Genomic DNA, 19,983 nt, shown 5'->3' on the forward strand with positions numbered 1-19,983 from the left:
TGACCATCATCAAAACCAACCACAACCCCCCCCGGCACGGGGGCACCATGACCCTGACCTTGCAGATGACGAAGGAGGCCCATTCTTGGTTATCATTATCATCATCATTATTACCATCACTAACATCATCGCTATTATCATTATCATCATCAAAACCAACCACAACCCTGGCACGGGGGCACCACGACCCTGACCTTGCGGATGACGTACGAGGCCTCCAGTTTGCCAATGGTGCGGATGTACTGCTGTATGGCACCGTCGTGGTCGCCCTTGGCGTAGAGGTGGTCACCGTACTGTGTGAAGATGTCCATCAGTCCGTCCTGGTCCAGCTGTTGACTCTTGGCCAGGCTGTAGGACAGAGGTTTTTTGTGTACTGGGTTGCTCTCTGTGTGTGTGTGTGTGTGTGTGTGTGTGTGTGGGTGGGTAGGTGTGTGTGTGTGGGTGGGTAGGTGTGTGGGTGTGTGTGTGAGGTGTGTGGGTGTGAGGTGTGTGTGTGTGTATGTGTGCGGGTGCGAGTGTCTGTGTGTGTGTGTGTGTGTGTGTGCGGGTGCGAGTGTGTGTGTGTGTGTGTCAGTGTGTGTGTGTGTGTGTCCTGGTCCAGTTCTCTCTTGGCCAGGATATCAGACATAGGTCTGTGTGTACAGAGTTACTCTGTGTGTGTGGGTGGGTGAGAGGGTGTGCGTGTGCGCTATTGCCCAGGCTGTCAGCATAGGTTTGAGTATACTGGGTTATTCTTTGTGTGTGTGTGTGTGTGTGTGTGTGTTGTGTGTGTGTGTGTTTGTATTTGGGGTGGAGGTGTGTGTGTGTGTGTGTGCGTGTGTGTTACTGGTCCAGCTGTTGGCTGTTGGCAAGGGTTTGTGTGTACAGAATTATTCTGTGTGTGTTCGGGTGGGTGGGGTGGGGTGGGTTGCGTGTGTGTAATGTGTTATGCTGTGTTGTGTTCTACTGTGTGGTGTGTGTGTGCGTGTGCGTTGGATTGGGTTGGGTTAGGCTGCTTGTATATGAGTATGTGTAGTATTGTGCATGGATGCATGTGTGTGTGTGTTTGTATGTGTGTGTGACTGACTGTGAGTGTCCTGATTAGGTACACAGCGTTACTCTGTGTGTGTGTGTGCGCGCGCTCAAGGGAGGGGAGAGGAGGGAGACTGAGAGAATGTGTGTGTGTGCGTGTGCGCACGCGCGCGTGTGCAATCGTCACAAACGCATCAACACACCGTTCACACACTGTTTGATTCGTTACATTACACGTTTGTTGTTTTGTAGCCTGACACAACAAACAAAAGTAAACCATTCACTCGTCTTGTCTCACACAAACACAGGGGGGGGGGGAACACGGACTCCCCTTTACCTACCTGATGGCCAGAAGGTAGTTGTTTTTCTTGAACAGAATCTCCAGCTTGGTGGACGTGTCTTTCTCCTGCAGCTGGTACAGCTGTCATGGGAAGGAAAGAAAACGGAAATGAAGCAACAATGAACAAGGACACCACCCCTCCCTCCCCTGAAGGGGTCGAGGACAAGTTAAAAATCGAGTTGAGCCAGTACCCCCGGTCCTTATACTACTCCTTTAACTCACTCAGTACGGCCAGTCCTCTCTTCTCCCCTACACAGACCCCTCGGATGTCCAGTGGGTGTCTCAATGACCCAACCTTTAGCTTCGGTCGTCAGAATTGTGGTATTCTTTGTCAACATTCACCTCTTCAGTATAAGAGCCTTCCACTTGCAATATTTTGATGGTGGTAATTGGTGTGAAACGCTGTTAACGTCGTCTCTTTCGCCGTTCGTATGGAGAGAGTTAATCTTACAAAATTATCAAGACTTACTGCCTGTGCAAAAAATACTTCCCCACCGAAGAGGAGAAATCAAAAGTAGCCTCCCTTCACATGCACACACACACACACACACACACATACACACACACACACACACGCACACACATGGAGGACGTCCAGAGAAAATTAAGTTTGTTAAAGTTTCACACACACATGAACACACACATGTATGCACATACACATACACAAACTCACAAAGGCTATCCACAGAAAATAAATTTGTTAAAGTTCGCCATACAAACACACATGCACCTCGCACACACACACACACACACACAAAGTACATTAAAAAAAAAATGTTAGCTTGCCACTCACACACATACACAAAGTAAATTTGTTAAAGTTCGTCATACACACACACACACACACACACACAGAGTACATAAAAAAAAAAAAAAAAAATTGTTAGTTTGCCACTCACACACACACACACACAAAGTACATCCAAAAGAAATACATCCGTTAAAGTTTGCCACACACACCACAAAAGAAGCATATTCAGAGAAAATGATGCAGTTCAAGTTTACCACGGATACATGCACAAACACACACACACACGTGCGCGCAATACCTTGTGCTTTGGATCCCAAACTACAATTATTTACACACACAACACACACGTTCACACACGCACGTACGCACGCACACACACACACACACACACACATACAACAACAAAACACACACACATGCAACACACACACACAGACGCACTGACAACCAAAACAAGGGCCAACACACAGACTCTGTCTACACACCATAAGCAGCAACAAACGAAAAACAACAACCCCCCCAAAAAAAACCCTAAACCCATCACCCACACAAACGCCCCCCCGTTCCCCCCCCCCAGGCAACCTTGCGGTCTCCAGACAGGATGTAGATGGCGCCAGCCTCACACATGATGTCGATGACCTCCGGGTAGGGGGCGGTGTAGGCGATGAACTTGTTGTTGATGTCGTACACCGTCACCAGGTTCATCTCTAGACTGTGGCTGCCCCTGGGCAGGTGACACCACATCAAATCAAATCAGATGAAGAAGAAGAGAGGGTGGCAATGAAGAAGAAGAAGAAGAAGAAGAAGAAGAAGAAGAAGAAGAAGAAGAACAACAACAACAACAACAACAACGACAAGAGCAAGAAGAAGAAGAAGGAGGAGGAAGAGAAGGAGAAGAAGAAGGAGAAGAAGAAGAAGAAGAAAAACAACAACAACAAAAGCAAGAAGAAGAAGAAGAAGAAGAAGAAGAAGAAGAAGAAGGAGAAGAAGAAGAAGAAGAAGAAGAAGAAGGAGAAGAAGAAGAAGAAGAAGGAGAATAAGAAGAAGAAGAAGAAGAAGGAGAAGAAGAAGAAGGAGAAGAAGAAGAACAACAACAACAACAACAACAAGAGCAAGAAGAAGAAGAACAGAAGAAGTAGAAGAAAAAGAAGAGGAAGAGGAAGAAGAAGAAGAGGAAGAGGATGCAAAACTAGAAGAAGAATCATGTAAGTACACAGATGGCGTTTGCGCCATATTATAGCTCTTTTAGCTGACGACGATAAGGTATGTGTCACATGTTGTTACAATACCTTTCATTATTATTATCATCATTATTACAAATAAATATTACTATCATTATCAAGGTGGAGAAGAACAAGAAGAAGAAGAAGGAGAATGAGAAGAAGAAGAAGGAGAAGGAGAAGAAGATGAAGGAGAAGATGAAGGAGAAGAAGGAGGAGGAGAAGGAGAAGAAGATGAAGGAGAAGAAGAAGAAGGAGAAGATGAAGGAGAAGAAGGAGGAGGAGATGAAAGAGAAGAAGAAGATGAAGGAGAAGGAGAAGAAGAAGAAGGAGAAGAAGATGAAGGAGAAGAAGAAGAAGAAGGAGAAGAAGATGAAAGAGAAGAAGAAGATGAAGGAGAAGAAGGAGAAGGAGAAGAAGATGAAGGAGAAGAAGAAGATGAAGGAGAAGGAGAAGAAGATGAAGGAGAAGAAGAAGAAGAAGATGCAAAAGAAGAAGAAGAAGAATCATGTAAGTACATAGCCGGCGTTCGCATCATGGTCATACTCTCTTTGCTGACGGACGATGAGGTATTCATTTATTAAGACTTCTCGTTGTTACAATAACTTACATTATCATTATTTCAAATAAATACTACTATCATTATCAATCAAGGTGGAGAAGAAGAAGAAGAAGTAGAAGAAGACAATGCGGAACAAGATGACGACGATGTGTGAACGTACACAGGTGGCGCTTGCGGCACGGTCTTGCTCTCTTTGCATACGACGATGAGGTATGTGTGAGATGTTGTCACATTATCGTTATTGTTATTAACATTATTATTATTGACTGATTGATGTGGATACTTATATAGCGCCTATCCTCGGTCAGAGACCAAGCTCTAAGCGCTTTACATACACGGGGACATTTGCACCACAGGCTGCCTACCTGGGTAGAGCCAGACTGACGGCTGCCACTGGGCGCTCATCATTCGTTTCCTGTGTCATTCAATCACATTTCAGACTCACACACATACACACTCAGACAGACATGTAACATTTTACGTGTATGACGGTTTTGATTTACCCCGCCATGTAGACAGCCATACTCTGTTTTCAGGGGTGTGCATGCTGGGCATATTCTTGTTTCCATAACCCACCGAACGCTGACATGGATTACAGGATCTTTAACGTGCGTATCTGATCTTCTGCGTGCGCATGCACACGAAGGGGGTTCAGGCACTAGCTATCAAGAAGGAAAGAAGAAGAAGAACAAGGTGATGCAGAACAAGAAGACTTGTGCACATACATAAGTCTTGCTCTCTTTGCCAACGACGATGAGGTATGTGTGACATGTCACATTATCATTATTGTCACTATTATCATTATTACTATTATCAAGAAGAAGACGACGACGATGCAGAACAAGACGACGACAACACCTGTACATACATCGGTGGCATTTGTGGCATGGTCTTGCTCTCTTTGATGATGACGATGAGGTATGTGTGACATGTCACATTATCATTATTGTCACTATTATCATTATTACTATTATCAAGAAGAAGACGACGAAGACGACGACGATGCAGAACAAGACGACGACAACACCTGTACATACATCGGTGGCATTTGTGGCATGGTCTTGCTCTCTTTGATGATGACGATGAGGTATGTGTGACATGTCACACTATCATTATCGTCACTATTATCATTATTACTATTATCAAGAAGGAAGAAGAAGACGATGACAACGCAGAACAAGAAGACAACAACACTTGTGTACGTACATCGGCGGCACTTGCGGCACGGTCTTGCTCTCTTTGCAGATGATGATGAGGTATGTGTGACATGTCACATTATCATTATCATCATTATTATCATTATTACTACCATAATCAAGAAGACGAAGACGATGACGATGCAGAACAAGACGACGACAACACCCGTGTACGTACATCGGTGGCGCTCGCGGCATGGTCTTGCTCTCTTTGATGATGATGATGAGGTATGTGTGATATGTTGTCACATCATTAGTATCATCATTATTATCATTATTACTATCATTATCAAGAAGAAGACGAAGACGACAACGATGCAGAACAAGACGACGACAACACCTGTAGGTACATCGGTGGCACTCGCGGTATGGTCTTGCTCTCTTTGATGATGACGATGAGGTATGTGTGACATGTCACATTATCATTATCGTCACTATTATCATTATTACTATTATCAAGGAGGAAGAAAAAGACGACGACGATGCAGAACAGACGACGACAACACCTGTGTACCTACATCGGTGGTGCTCGTGGCATGGTCTTGCTCTCTTTGCCGACGACGATGAGGTAACCCCGGAACCAGTGAAGCTGGAGTTTCTCCCCTTCAAACGCCAGGCAGGGGCCCCGCCCATCCGGCTGGTAGAAGTACACCGCCTGGAAAATTAAAAAACACATCTTTTGTGTAAAATCACACCCGCACACCATACACATACACCCACTACTTCCCACCGAACCCCCCACCCAATCATCCCCTACACCCACTCAACACACACACACACATGATCAACACCCCCCCCCCCCCCCCCACAAGCCCTCAACCACAACACACACACACACACAGACAAGAACAGAAACAGACAGAAAGCAAGACTGAAGATAATAATGACGACGATAACAATAATACGGGTTCATCAGCCGTCATGTTAAAAATTGAAGTGCAACGTTGTGAGCACAGTGGTAAGTTTAGGTGATGCTCTTTTTGTCATTGTTTGCATTGTAATCATGTGTACTGTTGAACAATTTAAGATTATTTTAACCAACAACAACACACACACACACACACCCACTCCCAAACAACACACAGACAAATCCACATACCCATTCTCACACAACACACACTGAACTACCCCCCCACCCCACCCCCACAGCCACTCCAACACAACACACACCTACACGTTCACTCTCACACAACACACACACACAGACACATAGACACCCCCCCCCCCACACACACACACACCCACTCCAACACAACACACACAAAGACACACATCCACACAACCACCCCCACAACACACACACACATAAACCCATACCCGATCACACCTCACACCCACAAATACACACCCACTACCACACAACGCCCACTACCACACAACACCCACTACCACTCAACGCCCACTACCACACAACACCCACTACCACAAAATGCACGCTCATCCACTCCTTCACAACACACACACACAAGCCCAATCACCCCCCACACCCACTCCCACACACCCACTCTCACACAACACACACTGTCACACACACAAAGACACAGACCTGATCACCCCCCATACTCACACATAGACACACACAGACACAAACCCAATCATCCCCCACCCCCACACAACATACACTCATCAACTCCTACACAACACCCACACACACACAATAAACACACACACACATAGACATCCACCCACTCACACACACACATAGACACACATATAATTACCCACACACACACACATACAATCACCCCCCCACACACACACACACACACTCACTCACACACACACCCAATCACACATACACAATGAACAAGAAACGCTAAGCGCGCACACACACACAACAAACACACACACACAGACACCCATCCACACACACACACACAATCACCTACACACACACACACCCACTCACACATAAACACCCCTCCCACCCACCACCAACCCCCCACCCCTCACCCTCAGCGCGCCCCCCCCCCCCCACACACACACCCACACACACAAAGAACAAGAAACACAAAGCCCACTGACATCCTGGCGGCCCATGACCAGCTGGTTGTCCTGGGAGGTGTCGCTCATCACGATGCTCCCCCGCCGGGCCCCAAACTCCTCCAGGGGAGTCTGAACACATACACACACACACACACGCACGCACACACACACACGTGCACACACACCAACACGTGCACACACACACACGCACACACACACAACATTTCACACCTGTCACGTCACCATGGTAACAACAATAATAATGATTATCATGATAATCGTAATAATAATAATAATAATAATAAACATACACACCATGCCTCTCATCCCTATAGCATCACCATGGTAACAACAACAACAACGATACTACAACTACTACTACTACTACTACTAAACACACACACCATGCACCTTATCCATGTCAAAGCACCATGGCAGCAATAACAACAACAATAATAATCATCATGATAATAACAGGAATATAATAATAATAATAATAATAACAACAACACTACTACTAATGACGACGATGATGATGATGATAATAATAATAAACATAAACACACACACACAAATTATTGAAATGACAGAAAAGGAGAAAAAGTATATACAAGTATATATATATATATATATATATATATATATATATATATATATATAAAAGAAAGAAAAAAAGCCCCAAACTTCCCCAGGGAGATCTGAACAAGTTACAGTCACACACACACACAGACATTATCATCATTGTTGCTGTTTGCTGTTATCATGATTATCATCACTATCATTATTATCATTAACATTATCATCATCATCATAATTACAACTATCAACACGCTTGCTGCAGTCTATTTCTGGCCAGGCTCTCCTCACCTTAGTGTCCTTGCTGGAGATGTTGATGGACAGGATGGACGCCTCGGTGACCACGAAGAGGAACACGTCCTTCCCCGAGGATCTGAACGCCAGCCCAGTGACTGGCTGTCCCGCCTCGTGAACCACCCGCGGCTTGCTGTGTCTGTGGTGAGCGACAACGTTCAGCAGATCGCTTAACGCTCATCACAGCAGCAACACTCGGCAATCACTTAACCCCTACTAGGCTGCCACAATGAAGTGATAACTCGTCATCGAAATATTCTGACTTTTGCCTAGTTTGCATTCAGTTTGTTGACGAAAATGCTGGTCGCTTTAGCTTGAGGAATCTTTCTAGATTCTATTGATAGCTAGAAACTCCATCTACGTCATGAGGCAGTCCTTTACTTTAACGTTTTGGTTGGGTCACTGTCGCAGTGTTTTGCATGGCTCCTTTCCTTGCTCGCTCAACAAAATGTTGGACTGACACCGTGTTCAAGACATGCGATCGTGGCGAACTAAATCAACCAAGATTGCTTTCTTTAGCTGATGCTCAGAAAGAATTGAAGCATAAATTCGAAGGAGAAGATGGTGATGAACATTTATAGGACGATCTGATAGAAAATAAAGGGAGCAATCAAGAGAGTGGCCAAGATATGACTATCAGCGAGTGATGCCAGTTGCACAACTGTAGCAGTCGACACAAACTAACCGAATTACTAGCAGGACACAGTGTGAGCGATTTTCTTGGCACTCAGCCAACGCGGTCTGATGAGAACTGGATAAAGTGATCATGTAAGAGGGGTGGAGACTGAGCGGGCGTGGTCTCACATCCATATTATCACTTGGAGAAGTCACGCTGCATTGTGTATCTATCTCTTTTTAATTTTTTAAAATTTTATTGTGGTTGTTCTAGTATGATTTTGTGTGATATCCATTTGTCCAGAAAATATTATATTTTAGTGCAAATTACCTGACAATTGTTTGTAACAAACAAGTTGAAAATGTGACAAAAAACAAAACACTGATTTCAAAACAACAGCATGTCACTAAATAATATATAAAATAGGAAAACATCATGTGTTTTGTATTCTTTATTCATTTACCTTTCAGAAAATATATACTTTCTCAAATAACAAAGAACACAAAATTTTTTGAAAATCTATAACCCGTTTTTTTGTGAAAAAACCCTGGCAAATAGATTTCACTCAAATCTTATTTTCCTGGCAGTGAAAGGGTTAATGTTCAGCAAATCGCTTTAACTTGTTTAACCCCACAGCTACATTCTTCCAACAACTGCCCTGGACCAGCAGTATATGAAACCACTGCAGTAAAAACAAGAGAGGCAAGGCCTTCAAGACTCACTTGTGATACACTGGGAAAAAAAAAAAAAAAAAAAATTCCAAGCTTTTTACGTATTGTGTATATTTCAAAATGTAATGTTTAAGATGAGAAAGATCAGTTTAAAGCGAATTAAGTCCCCCTAGCATTAATTACAGAGTAATTTCCCTTTTTTACCAGCTGCACCAAAACGTTTGCAAAATAAATAAAACTTCCATGCTTAGCAAAAGAAGTTCCTGTTTGAACAAAAAATGATAATAATGACTGCTCTTGCTGTTGGGTCAGAATATCAGATCAAAGTGCCAAGTTTAGAGATACAAAAAAATATAAATATAACAGTAAATGCAGTTTGCATATAATTAGGCTTCATTTTTTAATTTTTTTGTGCCCATCCCAGAGGTGCAATATTGCTTTAAACAAGATGAATGGAAGGAACTGAATTTGTCCTATTTTTATGCCTAATTTGGTGTCAACTGACAAAGTATTTGCAGAGAAAATGTCAATGTTAAAGTTTACTACGGACACACAGACACACACACACACACACAGACAACCGAACACCAGGTTAAAACATAGACTCACTCTGTTTACACAAGTGAGTCAAAAAGTAATGTTGTTCACTAAAGAGCGACAACAATCAACGGAGAATTGTTGATTTAACCGATCAAACACAGCTTCTTTTTCTTTCTTCCAGAATCTGTAAACCGTTCAGTTTAGAACGCCAAGCGTACCTTGCAAGAATAAACGAAACCAAAACAGTGTATCGCTACAAAATAGCCTCCATCACCTGCCTCTTCCTTGTCTTCAGTTACTCCAGTTTTAGAATTATGCATCCCTGTGAAATGACTGGTGCGAAAGCGCTTTGATCTGTTTCTGCACAAGATTCATGTAGTCTGCACAGGACAGGAATCAGACCCCTGCCGGAGTCTGCACTAGTGGGTCACAGTTAAGTATGTGTAATTAAAATACTATTATCGTTATCATTACGTGAAAGTATTTGTATTTGTGTTTCTTTTTCATACGTGAAAGTATTTGTATTTGTGTTTCTTTTTATCACAACAGATTTCTCTATGTGAAATTCGGGCTGCTCTTCTCAGGGAGAGCGATTCGCTACACTACAGTGCCACCAATTTTTTTTCTATTTTTTCCTGCGTGCAGTTTCATTTGTTTTTCCTATCGAAGTGGACTTTTCTACAGAATTTTGCCAGGAACAACCCTTTTGTTGCCGTGGGTTCTTTTACGTCCGCTAGGTGCATGCTGCAGACGATACCTCGGTTTATCGTCTCATCCGAATGATTAGCGTCCAGACCACCACTCAAGGTCTAGTGGAGGGGGAGAAAATATCGGCGGCTGAGCCGTGATTCGATCCAGTGCGCTCAGATTCTCTCGCTTCCTAGGCGGACGCGTTACCTCTAGGCCATCACTCCACGTACGTACCTGTCTCGAGTGACGTCCCCTTTAAACAGCAGCACGGCCCCGTTCTCAAACCCCACGGCCATGAAGTTGAGGTTCTCATGGACAGTGAAACATGTCACCTGGTTTGACACACACTCTCTGGATAAATGGGTTGGTCAGCCATTCACATGGGCATGCACACACATAAGACACACACACACATATTGACCACCACGCCCCGCCCTCCACCCTCCCGCACCCCCTTTTTTTTTCTTCCCCCCCCTCCCCCCGTCAAATATCACTTAAAGTGGAAGACGTTAAACTGAAGACTACTACTACTACTACATATTGACATAAACACACTCAGTCATACACACACACATACACATGTATAGACACACACACACACAAACATTCACACAAATATTCATACACATTTACACACACACACATCCTTATACACACATATGTTCATACACATATTTTACAAACACACACACTTATACACACACACACACACACTCAGTCACACATAGTAACACTTAAACTCTCACACACAGTGACACACACACACACACAAACATTCACTCCCACAGTATTTTTCACACCATACATACACACACACGTCTCAGAAATTCTCACCAGTACAACCGCTGTTTGGCCAACACACAGATACCCCCCCCCCACCCCCCCCCTCATTAACAGGCATACTGTTTACACAATCAAACACATCAGACGCATACAGTAACACATTTTGTCTTCTTTTCAAACGTTTCCCCTTTACTTACGGGTGTCGGTTTATTGGCAGGAATGGCTCTTGTCAGCCTGGTGCAAGATGGGATACCTTTATCCATCTGAAAAGACACAAAGAAGGATTTCTGTTGATTTTTGTTGGATACCATCCCACACTGGATTCCTTTATAACGACCAAGCACACAGGGCAGCAAAAAGGGGAGCAAAAAAAAAAAAAAAAAATCATACAGATAGTATAAAAGTATATTGCCCATTGTCATACAAGGAAATAAGCAACAGACTTTTATAGGTGCTTGAGTTCAAGTCTAAAACCTCGTCAGCTGACTCTCTCAGACTTTGGTCCGATTCGCAGACCAATTCTGAGTTTAGCTCTCAGACTATTATCACATTCATTACGGACCAAGCATTGTTCTAATGTCAAGTGCATATGCTTTAGTAACCTGACAATTGAGCATATAATTTTTGACTGTAGCTTGATGAAGCCTTATGTACACGAAAGTGTGTGAGAACGTTATGTTTTTGACTTTTTGCATTCATTATCAATTGTTTCGCTTATCAGTTTAACGCCTTCTCTTTTATGAAGTCCTTTAAGTAATTTCCTGTAATTGTATTTATGCATGCGTGTGAATGACTGGTGCCAAAGCGCTTTGATTTGTCTCTGCACAAGATTCAGTGCTATATAAATACCATTATTATTATTATTATTATTGTCTCATCCGAATGACTAGCGTCCAGACCACCACTCAAGGTCTAGTGGAGGGGGAGAAAATATCGGCGGCTGAGCCGTGATTCGAACCAGCGCGCTCAGATTCTCTCGCTTCCTAGGCGGACGCGTTACCTCTAGGCCACCACTCCACTGTTTTCGCTGAAAAGTGGGAGCGGGAGGCCTGGTTGCATGCGGCACTCTGCACTGCAGTGTCCCAGACACACCCATACCCATGCCTGACCCACGACCCAGCCGGTCATCAGCATGCCGCTCATCTCACCTTGTCCAGGTTCCACACTTTGATGATGGGGTTCACACCTTGCTCATCCTCCTGATCAACACAGAACACACACACACACATACACACACACATATAATGCACAGTTTGTTTCTTTTCAAAGTATTGTGTTGTGTTGTGTAGCTTTTTTTTGTTGCTTTTTTTGTGTGCGCTTAGAGCTGACTTCATCAAAGTGACAAACTCACTCACGCACACACACACAAACACACCCTCACCCCCCACAACCCCTCTCTCCCCACACACACATCATTCCATCCCTCCTACCCCAATGGTGACAAGCAGGTTGTGCTGCTTCATCTCACACACACACACACAGTGACAAACTCACTCACACACACACACACGCACACACACACCCTCCCCCTCTCCCCCACACACATCATTCCATCCCTCCTACCCCAATGGTGACCAGCAGGTTGTGCTGCTTCATCTTCCACACACACACACACACAAAGTGACAAACTCACACACACACACAAAGTGACACACTCACACACACACACACACACACCCTCCCCCTCTCCCCCACACACATCATTCCATCCCTCCTACCCCAATGGTGACCAGCAGGTTGTGCTGCTTCATCTTCCACACACACACACACACACAAAGTGACAAACTCACTCTAATATCACTTACAGTGAAAAGACGTTAAACTAAAGAACGAACGAAGTCACACACACACACACACCCTCCCCCTCTCCCCCACACACATCATTCCATCCCTCCTACCCCAATGGTGACAAGCAGGTTGTGCTGCTTCACCTTCCACACACACACACACACACACACACAAAGTGACAAACTCACTCACACACACACACACATGCACACACACACACTCTCCCCCTCTCCCCCACACACATCATTCCATCCCTCCTACCCCAATGGTGACCAGCAGGTTGTGCTGCTTCATCTTCCACACACACACACACACACACACACAAAGTAACAAACTCACACACACACACACACACACAAAGTGACAAACTCACTCACACACACACACCCTCCCCCTACACACATCATTCCATCCCTCCTACCCCAATGGTGACCAGCAGGTTGTGCTGCTTCATCTGATGGATGTGCGACACTCGGATCTCATACGCCTTGAACGTGGTCAGCGACAGCTGCCGGTTGATGAAGAAGACGTTGCCTTCGAAGTCGGCGATGATGAGGTGGCCCCGCCCACTGGTACATGCTGAGATGTTCACCTCCTGTGTGGGGTCGTTAAATCAGAACTCGCACATTAACCCCTTAAAAACAGTAAGGTCTACAGTGGTGTTTCAAGTCATAAAACAATATATCCAAAACAATAAGCCTTTAATTTAAACTAGAGAGATATACCACTCAAGATAAACTGAATTTTCAGCCTTCCAGAGCTATTTCCCTTCTTCTGATGACATGATGTCATCAGTGATGTCACTCTGCACGTACATGATATGTTCTACAGCTCTCAAGGTGTTAAGCGTTAGCACAGAACGAACGCTCAGAAAGAGAAAAATATTTATAACTTGCTATAGCCATGTCTGCAGTGTTTGTTTCTGATTGAGGACACACACACATATATTCACACACACACACACTGCTGCATGCTGAGATGTTCACTTCCTGTGTTGGGTCGTTAAATCAGAATTAACACATTAAATGTTAGCGTGGAATGAACACTCAGGAAGAGAAAAATATATCAGATTTTATTTATAGCCATGTCTTGAGCGTTTGTCATTGACTGAGGACACACACACACACACACACACACACACACACACACACAGAGCGCATGCCGAATGTTCATCTCCTGTGTGGGGTTGTTATCAGAACTAACACATTAAATGTTAGCTGGAAAAAACCATCAGGATGAGAAAGAGATTATGGTTTTATTCATAACCATGTCTGCAGCATTTATCGTTGATTGAGAACACACATAGTGACAAACACACACACACACACACACACAGTGATATATGGGCACACACACAGTGACACACACACACACACACACACACACGCACACACACAGAGTTACTGATACTCTCATTTGATTAAATAATTTGATTTGAAAGTAAAAAGGTTAGAAGTCCAATAGCCTTTCACAGCCAGTGGGGCAGTGAATGTATATCTTTCTTCTTCTTCTGCGTTCACTCGTATGCACACGAGTGGGCTTTTACGTGTATGACCGTTTTTACCCCGCCATGTAGGCAGCCATACTCCGTTTTCGGGGGTATGTTCTTGTTTCCCTAACCCACCGAACGCTGACATGGATAACAGAATCTTTAACGTGCGTATTTCATCTTTTGCTTGCATATACACACGAAGGGGGTTCAGGCACTAAGCAGGTCTGCACGTATGTTGACCTGGGAGATCGTAAAAATCTCCACCCTTTACCCACCAGGCGCCGTCACCGTGATTCGAACCTGGGACCCTCAGATTGACAGTCCAACGCTTTAACCACTCGGCTGTTGCGCCCGTCAAATGTATATCAAACATACACTGATCACTGCCCTCACACCTCTGTTACACCCCAACACCTGCATTCAAGAGAGCACTCAACACATATCTTTTCAAACTGTACTTTTCTCACTGAATTTTTTTTTTCCATCTGTATATGCTTGCTGTGATTTTTGTTGCTGGACGTGCTTTTTGCGTTGGTGATACCTGGTTCCCTGGTGATTATTTTTGACAGTGGTGAATGTGTGGCGTGCTTTGTTTTGCTGTGATTTGCACCTGTGGGATTTGAGACTGTGATGGCGCCTGTGTCAATTTATGTATATGTATATATGTATATGTATATATGTGTATGTATATATATATATGTGTGTGTGTGTGTGTGTGTGTGTGTGTGTGTGTGTGTGTGTATTATATATATATATATATTATCATGTCATGCATATTTTAGCCATTGTCATGTTAAACTTTGTAGACTTTGTACATATTTTACGACACTTAGTCTTAAATTTCTTTTTTCTTTTTTTTATTTTTATTGTGAAGCACGGTGAGCCCCATCTGAGATGGGGGTACTGCGCTATATAACTTATAAGCCTACATTTTTATTATTATTAACCCACGACCTCAGTGTCGACGACTTTCTCCATCCCCACCCCACCCTGGGGCTGGGGCCTGTGAGAACCCTCACTGACTCGCTCCTGTCCTCCGGCGTTGCCTCGTGGTTTTAACCCCTGCACCACGGGAACACAGAACAGGACACTTCCAACCTAAAAATGACCAGGAACAACCCCCAAAGATACCACCACCCCAAAGAGGAGCCAAGAGCCAGCGAGGACACCCCTCGAACTGCCAGCAGTTCAACCAAAACAGCCCCAGGCGACAGAAAGGCCATCGCGAGAACCAGCCTCGGAAAAAAACAAAAAAACCCAAAAAAAACCCACTGAGGCGGAGTGATTGACCCTCCCTGAAAGACAACAGCTACGATAAACTTGACCTTAAGGGCTTCATGCAGATAGGTTGTTAAACTCCACACACACACAAAGAAATGAAAAAAAAATATATATATAAACATGTCTAGGGCTCAGCATAGGAAGGCTGGGGCCCACTCCTCTCCTTTTACTGGTGCCTACCCTGAGTGAAGTCAGGTACCCCCATTCACACCTGGGTGGAGTGACGACAACCACAGAAAGTGGCGCCTTTCCCCCGATCGAGGGCACAACACCATCCGGAAACAGCAGCCGCACACTGAACTCTGATCACGAGTTAACTCTGGATCAGAAATCCAATGCCCGACCAATTTTGCCTTGATGCCCCCTGAACACTGACAGTATTCAAGTGATAAAATACACACTCTAAGCTAAAACATAATTATCTTGAGGTAAGACTACCTACATGTTTTTCTTTTTAATTAATAATTGATGTGTGCTTGGTGATAAGTGAAGGGTGTGTCAGTTGTTTGTTTTTTTTCTCTTTGATTTTTGCTGACGGGGCATTTTATTTTAAGTGAGCCTAAAGAAAATTTTCTGTTTTTGGTTGAAGCAGATAATAAAGTATTTTGAATTGAACTGAACTGAATTGAAAATTTTGTTTGTTTGTTTGTTTGTTTGTTATTTTGTTGTGTGTGTGTGTGTGTGTGTGTGTGTGTGTGTGTGTGTGTGTGTGTTTGTTTTTTCTTTTCTTAACCCTTTCCAATTCAGAATCAATGTATTGCAGCTTTGCAACTTTACACATGCTAAAAAAAAGTCAATCAAATAAAATATGACAAAATCCACATACCTTCAGTAACTCAAATGGCTGGTCTGTAGTGGGGTCTTTCACAAGCTCTTTGTCAAAGAAATTGAACCTGCGCCACTGTGAAAAAAAGAAGATGATGATGAAGAAGAAGAACAAGATAAAGATAAAAGAAGCAACAGTTCAGCTGTCATATGTGATGAAAACAAATGTAACAGTGCACAACAGAACAACCCAGTATTTCTATACATGAGTAGTTAAAAAAACAACAACAAAAAACAAACCATGAAGAAGCTATTTCATGTTATGTTAACACTAATGGTAAACCAACAGAACTTTTCATCTTGACAGGTTTGATATTTATGAAAAGATCACACCAAATGCACTTGGTCAAGATACAAAAAGTAACAGGAGTGTAGGTATCAATATCATTTCAACACTCTTCAAAATCTGTTCATTTTACAATTTACAATTTTGCTATTTATTCACACAGAGCATTGGTATTAATACTATTATACTTCATTTGATACATGCACATTTTCTTATCTTCTGTTACACCGGTCCCTGAAAATGGCTACTACAGCAGTACTTGATTGGGGTTTTTTTTAATTAAATTTTTGGTTTTGTTTTGATTTTTTAAAACAAGTCTGTCTCACCATCGGCTTCAATTGTGCAAAAAAACGTCTAGTGCTACTAGTGCTCGACATCATTGATCCTATTTGTGCAAGAATCCTGGCATAAACATAAAAGAATAGGCTGGAGAGCTCCGACTGGAATACCAAGCTGAAAACCCCGCTACAGATGGTGGATGGGATTTCTAATGTGGAAGTCAGCTGTATTTCATACTATGATCGTGTTTGCTCTTGCAGTCACATGACACAGTTTGAAATTGTTTTACTCGGAAATCATTCAAAAGCGTGCGGATATGATCGCAAACGTTGACAGATGGTATATTTTCAAAATCAAGCGTGTATTATGGAATCTGTTCCTGGCTGTCCAAGAACTTTAACTTCATGATTTTGATTACGCCACTGAGTCAACACTGCTGCACTGCAGCATTGGATAGCAGTCGTCTGCACTGAGGGCCGTGTAAACAAATCAGTTTTTTTTTCAACTTCAAGCATGACAACCCAAACAGTGTTTAAAATGGGCATATAAACCGATCTTTTATAAGATGCTTACATCTTTATAATAGTAATAACATTTTTCAAACTGTATTAAGGATAAATAAGGATAAATTAGAATTCACTTGGAACGCCTACCTGTAGGAAAGCCATTTTGTTGATACAAGTGAAGTTGGAAATCGCATATTTCCGAACTTTTACGACTGAATATAAGAAAAATATTCATTAAAAACATAGTTTTTAAATCAAATATTATATAATCATGGTGTTTAAGTATCAAATTTAATGGCATTATTGAGTTCGAAAATATATTGAAAGCTGGCTTTGGTGCGTTCCTTGTCAACCTCAGACGCGCGAGCACGCGTTTTAACTTGTTCTGTGCAGAATCTTTTATAGAATGTCTCACTTTACAAAGGTCATTCATCCTAAATCTGCACCTAGGCCTGTTGCAGGTATGAGATGCATGAATATATACCATTGTGCATGGTGTGTGTTGTGGTCGCATGCTTTGCGTTGTTCGATAAATTTTGGAAGCTTGGAAAACAAACTTGCAGAGGGCGTGCATTATTTTGTTTTTGAGCTGTGTTCTGGTTTGTGGGAAAGATTTGAAATGTTTTTTTTCTTCTTCTTCTTCTTGCAGTCAGACACAATTCTATGTTTGTTTGATTTTTAGACTGGGCAGTTTGTAGACATTTGTATTTCTGTAATTCTTTGTTGTCATTTGCATTCATTTAATAACAAATGAGAATGGAAAATGAAATACAGTTAGACCACAGTGATCTTATGATTTCTAAAGTGATAGTTCAAATAACAGGTATAATTTTCATTTCCATTAAAGTTGATAATTATTTTTGACCATGCATGATACATTCATACTTTCTTTAACAAATTAATTATCAGCTGTATAGTATATGCACAATTATAATTATATATATATATATATATATATATATATATATATATATATATATGTGTGTGTGTGTGTGTGTGTGTGTGTGTGTGTGTGTGTGTGTTTGCATGCAGTATATTTTAAATTAAAACATTTTAACAGCAGCAACAATAATAATGCTAGGTATAGAATTAAATGATGTATTCAGTGTATATGCTGCATGATTAATGAGATGGTTATTCTTATCATCTTAATTGTAATGTTTGCAATCAATAATCACATTGTAAATTGGTCATGATGTTAATAATGCTGATACTACTACTACTACTACTGATAATAATAATATAATAATAATGATAATAGAGAATATTAAAAGGATGATAATTAATTTTTTTTTTAAAGAATACAATAACAATAATAATTCCAGTAATGATACAGCTTTAACCCCCCCCCCCCCTCCCCCCGCCATGGTAACAGAGAGAGCTTTCTGAAGTCATTTGCATTATCGTAGACACTGCAGATAGTCTTAAGTCATGCTGGAGGCTCCATGTAAACTGACAAAGCTTTTCTGCTTGACTGTGGCGGCATGCTACTTAAATAGGTGTGTTGAGCTTTTGTTATGGGAAAACTACTGTGGGCCTGCATAGGGCTAGAAATTGTGGATTTCTTTTGGCACTGGATCAGATTTAGTGTCTATGTGTCTGTGTGTGTGTGTGGGTGCATGAATTTATGTGCACACCCATATATATAGATTTTTCCTTGCAAGCTTGCATGACAGGTGTGCATATATGCGTAAGTGTCTGTGTGTGTGTGTGTTTGTGTGTGTGTGTGTAATATGTAAGGCATTGTTGCATTATATGTGTATCCGATTGATTTTACTGTGTGCTTCTTATTTATTTTATGGATCTTTCATCGTTAGTGTCATCATTAATTCAGTGCTTCCCTTGTTGACCACTATATAACTGCAAATTTTATTGACCAGTGCAGCATTTATTTTTCTAATGTTACTGTCATAGTGCATAGCTTTTTTTTTTATTGCGGACTGCTCACATTTTCAGATGCTTTTCTGGGAATATTTCTGTTGCCCTGGTAGTGTTATACCGTTTTTGGAATGTAGGCTTCTTTATGGCATGCATACTGAGTATCTTATTTGTGGAATGTTGCCTTCTTCATGGCATGCATACCAAACATTTTACTTTCTCCTCTCCTTTTGTCTTTTTGATTTTCGGTCATACTTGTTTGTTTGTATGAAATAGTAGGGCTGGTGATGGATATGATATCATACAGTTATAAACACATACATTCAGATACATTCATACATGCATTCATTTGTATATGTGATACATGCTGGTATTATTTACGCATATATAGACACACACTCATACACACATA

The 19,983-nt window shown here is 42.2% G+C and overlaps 2 protein-coding genes across 4 annotated transcripts in view; one reads left to right on the plus strand and one right to left on the minus strand.

The window, feature by feature from the left end:
* The window catches only part of LOC143276816 (vacuolar protein sorting-associated protein 11 homolog), a 47,936-nt gene extending 30,081 nt beyond the window's left edge, over positions 1-17,855 (minus strand). The window contains exons 1-12 of the mRNA XM_076581469.1: positions 17,841-17,855; positions 16,624-16,698; positions 13,446-13,619; positions 12,385-12,435; positions 11,434-11,499; positions 10,688-10,785; positions 7,934-8,075; positions 7,106-7,195; positions 5,599-5,735; positions 2,685-2,826; positions 1,353-1,432; positions 195-348 (exon numbers count right to left, since the gene is read on the minus strand). Of these exons, the coding sequence (XP_076437584.1) occupies positions 195-348; positions 1,353-1,432; positions 2,685-2,826; positions 5,599-5,735; positions 7,106-7,195; positions 7,934-8,075; positions 10,688-10,785; positions 11,434-11,499; positions 12,385-12,435; positions 13,446-13,619; positions 16,624-16,698; positions 17,841-17,855 (1,224 nt within the window). The remainder of the gene's footprint in view (positions 1-194; positions 349-1,352; positions 1,433-2,684; positions 2,827-5,598; positions 5,736-7,105; positions 7,196-7,933; positions 8,076-10,687; positions 10,786-11,433; positions 11,500-12,384; positions 12,436-13,445; positions 13,620-16,623; positions 16,699-17,840) is intronic.
* A 174-nt stretch (positions 17,856-18,029) lies between these two features.
* LOC143276817 (uncharacterized) overlaps positions 18,030-19,983 on the plus strand; it is a 29,905-nt gene continuing 27,951 nt past the window's right edge. For 2 of the 3 annotated variants that reach the window (XM_076581472.1, XM_076581471.1), the window contains exon 1: positions 18,030-18,154. Coding sequence is in view for 1 of the 3 variants with exons in the window: in XM_076581473.1 (XP_076437588.1) it covers positions 18,100-18,154 (55 nt within the window). In the remaining 2 variants the exon portion in view is untranslated. The remainder of the gene's footprint in view (positions 18,155-19,983) is intronic. The other variant, XM_076581473.1, reaches the window with a different exon arrangement.

The sequence above is a fragment of the Babylonia areolata genome, chromosome 33 (genome assembly GCF_041734735.1).
Source record: "Babylonia areolata isolate BAREFJ2019XMU chromosome 33, ASM4173473v1, whole genome shotgun sequence".
Taxonomy (NCBI): Eukaryota; Metazoa; Mollusca; class Gastropoda; order Neogastropoda; family Buccinidae; genus Babylonia; species Babylonia areolata.